The following is an 8015-nucleotide window of genomic DNA, read 5'->3' as shown; positions in this document are numbered from 1 at the left end:
AGAAATACTTCTTTAGGTCTTGATAATTTCCCTTTTTATAGTTTAGGCTCTTTTTGTAACTGTCATTTTTGTTTACTATGTCATATGCTATCCTGAAGTTATAATTTAATACTGCATGATCGCTTTTGCCGAGTGGAGGATGATATATTAAACTGTCAATATCATTTTCTTGCCTAGTAAATATTAGATCTAGCACTGAAGGTACATCAAGTCCTCTTTTTCTGGTGGTTTCCCTCACATGTTGCGTTAGGAAGACTTCTTGTACGAGATCCAGGAGCTTTTGGTCCCAACAGCTTTCTTGGCTAATTATATCTAGAGTATTCCAATTTATATTTGTATTGAAATCCCCAGTTAGTATAATTCTTTCTGATTTCTCTTCCATTTTATGTAGTAATGATCTTAAACTCTGAATTGTACTCTCTGCCAGGTCCTCATATTCATCTCTTTCCCATGTGTTTGATCTGGGTGGCATGTACAAATTGGCTACAATTATTTTACCCTCAGATGTGTTGATCTCTGCTGCAATCAGTACTACTTGTGATGGTATATCTAGTTTTATTTCATTGACTTTAAGATTTTTCTTAGTTAATATTATAATTCCTCCTCCTTTTTTAAATTTCTGTCTCTTCTCCATATATTGTATTCCTCTAAGTTTAGTATGTCATTGGATATCCTTGGTGTTAATTTTGTTTCAGTTAGGCATATTATTTGTGGTTCATTATCTCTGACATAATCATTCATCTCTTGTAATTTAGATACCATTCCATCCACATTTGAGTACATCAACTTTATCATCTTGTTTATATACTTGTCATGACATGGTTCTACTACCTTCCTCCTTTTTATTCCATTCTGTTTGTGTACCACTTTCGTACCTGCAATCCTATTACTTTGTAAAAAATTTCTTCTTCTCCTCTTCTGATCTTCCCTCATTTTTTGTTTTTGCTTCCTCCCTTTTCTCTTTCAGTAATTCCAGTTCCTCTTGTATTAGGCATCTTTTTATCCATACATTTTTGAACTCCTCTTTTTCCATAAGATTCTTTGCATTTTTTAGTATCTCTTCCACAGTGTTTACACTCTGGAAAGTCACCTTTAAAGGTCTTGTCTTGCTTTTCTCATATTTCCCTAACCTTTTGTGTTCCTCTATGTCTTTACTACAGATTTCCTCTGATACTTCCTTCAGTAAGCTCATTACATTTGCCATCTCCTTTTTGTCCCTTGTGATCTTGTTTTTTAATTCTTCCTCTTCTATACCAGTGATTACTATAGATTTGTTTATATCTACTGAATCTCTGACTAACTTTGGATTGTTTTGGATTATTCTTTTCACTTCCTTTTTAATGCTTTTTTCCTCCACCCTTGTTTCTAAGTCTTTCTTTACTGTCACCATTTCAGCATACGGGGTTTCCACATCATTTTTGTAGCTTTGCACAGCTTCATTTACCTGTGTTATTTTTCCTCAATATCACTGCTCTGGTTTGTAAGACTGCTTACTTGCCTAATTGTCTCTGTGTCATTTTTGAACTCTTCCATAACACTCTCGTGATTGACTACTGTACTTGCCATTTCACTCATTTTCTTCCTTAGTGTACTCAGTTCCACTGTTAGTTCACTGATGGTTGTGTCTTTCTTTTTGGCCTCCCTTCCTAGTTTTTCTATTTCTTCCTTTTGCAAGTGCATCTGCTTCTTTATTTCATCAATTTCAATTTTGAAAGCCATTTCTGGTTTGTTTACACGTTCAACCAGTCTATTGTGGGTCTCCACTTCAATTAGTTCTTGGTAGAAATCATCATTTTGCTTTTTACCTTTATCCTTTTTCTTTTCCAAATTTGCTTTACTAAGGTATGTATCCATTTTGCAATACTAAAAGTTCAAAGTATGTACTTACAATCCCCGTGTTGTTGTAGTCTAAACAAACCTCAGATGACTCAGCATATTCTTTCGTTTTGTTTCTCTTTCCTGTTTGAACAAGTCTTGTTTAAACTTATTTTTTTTCCTTTTAATAATGAAAAATCATTTAGTCTAACCTAGTACAGAGCTTGACTCATACAAAGATACTAATTTAGGTAATGCCACTGGCCGTGTTGGTTCGGTACAGAGCGCCGATGTCGCACGTCCGCCTCGGACGTGTGTGTGTGTGTGTGTGTGTGTTCTTCCCTACTTGAATTTTTACAGGACTTTGTCAATCTCTTACTGTACTGTCCCATTTTCTAAGCTGCATTTATCATACATATCTTTAAATTTGTGAATGGTGCTGACACAGAATTTCAGTTGGGTTTGGTAGTGCTTTCTACTGGTCAATTTCTCTAGTAGGGAAAGTAAACTTTTTTATATCCTCGTTGCGCCTACTTTTGTACAGTTTTTTGCTTTGCATTCATAATAATGAATCGCCAAAATACCATGATTTGTATGATGAGACAGATGAAAGTCAGCCTAAGTAAAATTGAATAATTGTAAACACATTCCAATATTTCAGTATCTTCATATCTTTTCAAAATCTTACAAAAAAAATTGCCTTTTTGTAACAAATTCTCATGTACTTAATTTAATCAGCTTTATATTTAACAATAATGCATTGAATTTAATGGAATTCAAGAATATTTACCACATGGAATTTTAATTTTTTTCTTTGTGTGTATACATATATATAGACTATATGTAACTGCGGATCTCATTAAAAAAAAAAAAAAAAGTTCAGGGGAGTGCCCTTGTTTCAACTGAGCCCCTGCCCCTCTGAAAGATTGTGCACATCACTGGTTATAACCTAACCAACAGGAAACAGACATGGCCCTGGGTTTTCTCGCCTACACTGGGCCTCGTGCTGAAGTGGTGGACTTCGCTTACCCTGCCAGCATTGGGTATGCATTCATCATTGCAGGTCGTGGTCGTCCTGAAGTGGACCCCTGGAGCTTCTTACTGCCCTTCGCACCGCTGGTCTGGCTGGGGGTTATGGCGGCACTGGTGGGGGTGCTGGGTGTTACACTATTGACATCTTGCTTCAACTACCGTACGCAGAGTCGAACGTCTAAATCGCTGACCAACAAACTCAACAGCCTTCGTGTGTTGCTGCAGCAAGGTAAGCCCAACTAGGACTGTTCATTTTCCCAAAGCTTACTCCCACCATCTGTCATTCATTGAGAATTATAATATCGGGATGGTCGGAAGAAGCAATCAAGTTCTGTACTTATCTAATGCTTCGGATTACAAAACAGCCGATCTTCCTAGAATTTTCTTCCACATATCATATTGTTTGGTTAAATTAAGTGGGATTGTTCTCGGTCTGAGGTATCTCACGATATGGTTTAGTCTTCCTTTTAACTATTAGCATTGGATTTATCATTTATGGTAGAATTTGGTCTTTCATTGGTACCAGACAGGAGCGGGCTAGGAACACCAACGGAAAGCGAAAGAAAATCGTGAATAAACTAGGTCCTAGAACGGAATCTAGATGAAAAAAGACTATGTGAGAGTAAGAAATGAGTAGTGAGTTATGTGAAAACAACCTAAAGTCCTGATAGTGCAAAAGAGGGTGCGCACTTATTCAACAAAGTAATTACCGTATCCATTTTAGGAAAATACCGGTCGATTCTGACAATTTCTGAAAACTGAGGATGTGAAATAGCATTCGGTATCTGACCCTGTTGTGATAACTGAAATGAAACTGAACAAATTAATTACTGGTCTGGCCTAGATTCAATCTCAGGCCCTCACTCTTCAAAAGCGCGCACATTACCACTGAGCGAAAGAGTACATCTCCACTTTGTTCCTTTGCAATGCCGGATTTTATAGACCCCATTAGATCACTCTTTTCTCCCCTAATCAGTGGTCTGGCCGAGACTGGATCTGAGGCCCTCGCACCCCAAACGCACGCAGGGTACCACTGAACCAAAGAGAGGATCTTCGATTTGCGTCTTTGCAGTGCGGGTTTTTATAAACCCCATTACACTTTGACTCATTTATCAAAGTGGTGTACTTGCCATATCATAAGTGTACTAAGCAGCCAGGCTGAAAAGCCAAACATGCTTTATTCTCATCGTGGGTTTCATGAACAACTAACTGAAATTCAAGATTTCTTGCGCCTTTGAAATCTTTATTATGAATATTGCCGTGAGATGAATGGGAAAGAGTTAAGTGAAACAGACAAAGCAGGTTGTAAGAGGAAGGTGGTGGCTTAGGAAAATAACTTTTTTTTTCTTTATTCGTGAGGCACTTGCTTAGTTTCTTTTTGTTATTAATCTATAGAGAGAAAAGTATTAGTAAAAGCTTCACACTCTCTATACCATTTAACCTACCCTGTCCATCTTCACTTTGCATATACCAACTATCCCTATACCATTAACCTACCCTGCCCATCTTCACTGTGCACTTCAAGCAATCCCTGTGCCATTTAATGTAGCCTACCCATCTTCATTGTGATATACCAACTAAACCCTATACCATTAACTTACCCTACCCATCTTCACTGTGCATATACTAACTATCTCTATATCATTTAACTTACACTGCCCATCTTCACTGTGCATACATCAATGCCGTGTCCCACTATCTTAGCTATTTCTTGGTATGAAATGACCATAATTCTGTAAGTCTCAGCTGCCTGATATCCTTAAGGCTACTGTGCCCGTGTTTCAGATATATCCACTGGTGCTGACTGGCTATGGTGGGAGCGTGTTGTGCTTGGTGTGTGGATGCTGACGACTGTGGTACTGACTCGGGGCTACTCAGGCATCCTTATTTCCCTCCTGGCCGTCAGACACATACCCATGCCCATACAGTCGCTTCAGGATATTATGGACAATCCTGTTATTCTCATTGTACAGAAAGGCACAAATATGGTGCGTGAGTTCAAGGTAGGTTTGTACTTGATACCTAAACAGTTACTGGTATTATTATTATTATTATTATTATTATTATTATTAACCTTCGTAATAAAAACAGCGAAGCTTATCGTTTTCGTAAGTATTTTTAGTATTAATTTTCTTTGCACTTTTTTCCTTAGATCTTGATGATAAACAGGAAGTTACCCTAGGATAACTCAAGTAGTTGTGCCAAACATAAATGACCTTTGCCTAATTTTTGAAGGTCATACTGACTTTTGGTGCAAAGATTCCATATTTGAAACTGAAGTATCTCAGAAACTAACTGACATACAGCTATTTGGTTGAAATCCTATGATAAAAAAAACTTTGATGAGAAATTTGGCTATTTTGCTAGTTAGCCTAGTGGAAAGTACTGAAGTCAAATCTGCTCCATGTTTTCTTTGTCGCACATTACAAAGAAATCCACAAAAGCTGTAAAGCCGTAACATCACAGAAATATAGCCGTGGTCCCTTTTATTATCTGAAGGGAATAAGGTTGCAGTTAAGCATAAAGTTAGTCAGTTATTGAGACAAGCGTAAAATGTACTCATGCGTTCTTCCACAACTTTGTCTTCAGATCTTGTTGATATTGCACAAGAAGCTACATTAGGTTAATATACGTATGTTCCAAACATAAATGACCTTGAACTACTTTTAAAGGTCACAGACTTGTTTATGATGCCAAAATTTCAAACCTTGTATACCAAAAATATTTATGGCGAAGCTTCCTTGTTGTGACTACCAATAAGTATTTTTCTTTTTAAATAACAGAACGGAGGAAGGAAATACAAATGAATAAAAAAAAACAATCCATACACCAGATTACTGGTGTCCTCTCTTCATAAAATATCTATAACAGTTAGACTTGAACAGCTGTGGGTTGAATTTTGGAGGGAAACAACTCTGTGGAAGCAAGTTCCAGAGAGATGCAGTTCAGGGGAATTAAAGAATTCTGATAGGCAGAAGTTCTGCAATATGGCTGAGTGACATTCCAGTTATGAGCGCTACCAGATGCCCGAGTAGCACGAGGGAAGGTATGGAGAGGTGGCACCATAGATGCAACTTCGTCTAAGCATTTGCCAAAAAAATATCTGTAAAATAAGGCAATGGAGGCAACATTCCTTCTTACTTGCAGGGGAGGTAGTTTATTTGTAATTGTAGAGTTGTTAATTATTCTAACAGCTTTGTTCTGAATTTTATCGAGTTGTTTTAATGCAACCTCTCCACATCCATTCCACAAGGGTGAGCAATATTCATGCTGAGGGCATATATGACTTATAAATTATAGCTAACCGCTCATCAGCGAAGAAGTTACGGACTCTAGTTATTATTATTATTATTATTATTATTATTATTATTATATTATTATTATCACCATCATCAATCCTGCGAGGTTGCCTGTCATTATTTTCGGCAAAGTGCCTTATACTGTTGCACTACACTCAGGCTGTTGTTAAGCCCCTTACATCCAATGCAGGTAAATCCAAAGTCCGGTGTAGGTTTTCGGATATATATATATTTACACAGGTATGCACAAATGTTGCTTCCACCATGCAACCTCTGGATCTAGCCCACAGAGGCCTGCGAACATCACTCCTTGAAGACGACACAAGCTAAGCAGAATTCAAAGGAATGGCTAGACCTGGCTAAAGTAAAAATGTTATGTAGCCCTTCAACACACTTATGTACTACTACAGATGTACATTGATTCTCGTTTCGTTAACAAGTATAGGAAATACTCATGGTAACAATTTTCCCCTCCACTATAGAAATTTTGTCTCCTGACGCAGTGGTGCAGTTTGTATAATTATAAGGAGCTTAGTTATACTGTGGGTGGAGAAATAAATGAATAATATAGTAAGGATTTAATGGGACACGGAATATAGTTAGCTTCTCACTACAGGGAATTATAATAATTAAAGGGCAGAATGCTACTATGCAAGCAGCTGCATCCAACAGTAAGAAGGAAAACTGTTTACAGTACAAGACCATGTTAAAATTCAGTAAAAAGATACAATTGTTACTGGGTGTAAAAATTAGAGGGCAATTAATTAATGATTCAAGTAGCATGTGATAATTATAATAATTCTAGGAACATTATAACCAATTCGCAGCTGAAGTCCATTTTATAGGATTAGTATTGAAAACTTTAATGATACATGGAATGATGAACATAATTGATTACACAATAGCTGATTTCACAGGGACTGTCTTTGAGAGTGACGTCTCATAGTCACTAAATAACGTCTAAACTCTTGTTATTCTTTCATGATATCTTCGTTTCTTTATGTTATTTACTCACAATTCACTATTTATTTCTACATCACCATTTACTTTTTTCCTTTGTTACTATTTTCCATACAACTTGTTCATACAATATCCTTGTATCATCATATTAATTTTCATTTTATTTTTCTGAATTGGTCTAATGTTTTTTTGCATTTATCGTTCTTTCGGTACCAAATTACATTATCTTTACACATTCAGCAGTTACACAGAGTGTCACTAAGAACTGCCAGTTTCAAGGTCCTTTGGGTGTCCCGCTAATCTTGTCATGATTCTTATTTCATGCAGTTTTTTGTCCATTTCTTTAACAAAGCAGTGAAATACCCAAATAGTAACAACAGTCCAAAAAGAGAAATAGCCACAGGGGGAAACACAAAGACCGGACGTACCCACGAAAGGTTAAAGACCAAAGAAAACTGAATCATGACAAAATCACTCTTATTCAGAAAATCCAACAAGCGTCGATTGTCAGACGTGATGGATAGGTTGTCAAAAGGGAGAGGGAATGTTCATTTAATGAGTTGAAAGATTTCGTATGTGTGGAGCGAAGTGCAAATTCATGGTGTGTAGCATACGTAACCCTAGATTTTGATTTTACTGTACAATAATCTGGGCCCTTTTATAAACCAGTCGCAGACACCGAACAAACAGGAGTTCCAGGACAAATGACACTAACAGAGATTGGGACACTGAAGAAGAAATACTTGATATGGTTCAGATGAGCGTGGTGCACTGGGAGCTTTGAGGCCAGAATGAAGGAACAGACGGATTGTATAGAAACATTACGAACCCAGGCAGATTCGCAAGGAGCAGCGCTACTAGGAACGATTGTCAGAAGATGGGCAGCACAAAGTCAAGAAGTAGGTGTAA

The 8015-nt window shown here is 37.2% G+C and overlaps 1 protein-coding gene across 1 annotated transcript in view; it reads left to right on the top strand.

Annotated features, from left to right (window-relative positions):
* Nucleotides 1-2784: 2784 nt before the first annotated feature.
* Nucleotides 2785-8015, top strand: part of LOC145391909 (glutamate receptor 2-like) — a 118159-nt gene continuing 112928 nt past the window's right edge. The window contains exons 1-2 of the mRNA XM_080266403.1: nucleotides 2785-3076; nucleotides 4633-4850. Coding sequence (XP_080122529.1) covers nucleotides 2785-3076; nucleotides 4633-4850 — 510 coding nt within the window. The remainder of the gene's footprint in view (nucleotides 3077-4632; nucleotides 4851-8015) is intronic.

Source organism: Coenobita brevimanus, chromosome 20, assembly GCF_032717465.1.
Source record: "Coenobita brevimanus isolate Jiangsu-jjx chromosome 20, ASM3271746v2, whole genome shotgun sequence".
In the NCBI taxonomy this organism is placed as follows: domain Eukaryota; kingdom Metazoa; phylum Arthropoda; class Malacostraca; order Decapoda; family Coenobitidae; genus Coenobita; species Coenobita brevimanus.
The sequence above is the reverse complement of the archived record's forward strand: the minus strand, read 5'-3'. Positions and strand labels throughout refer to the sequence as shown.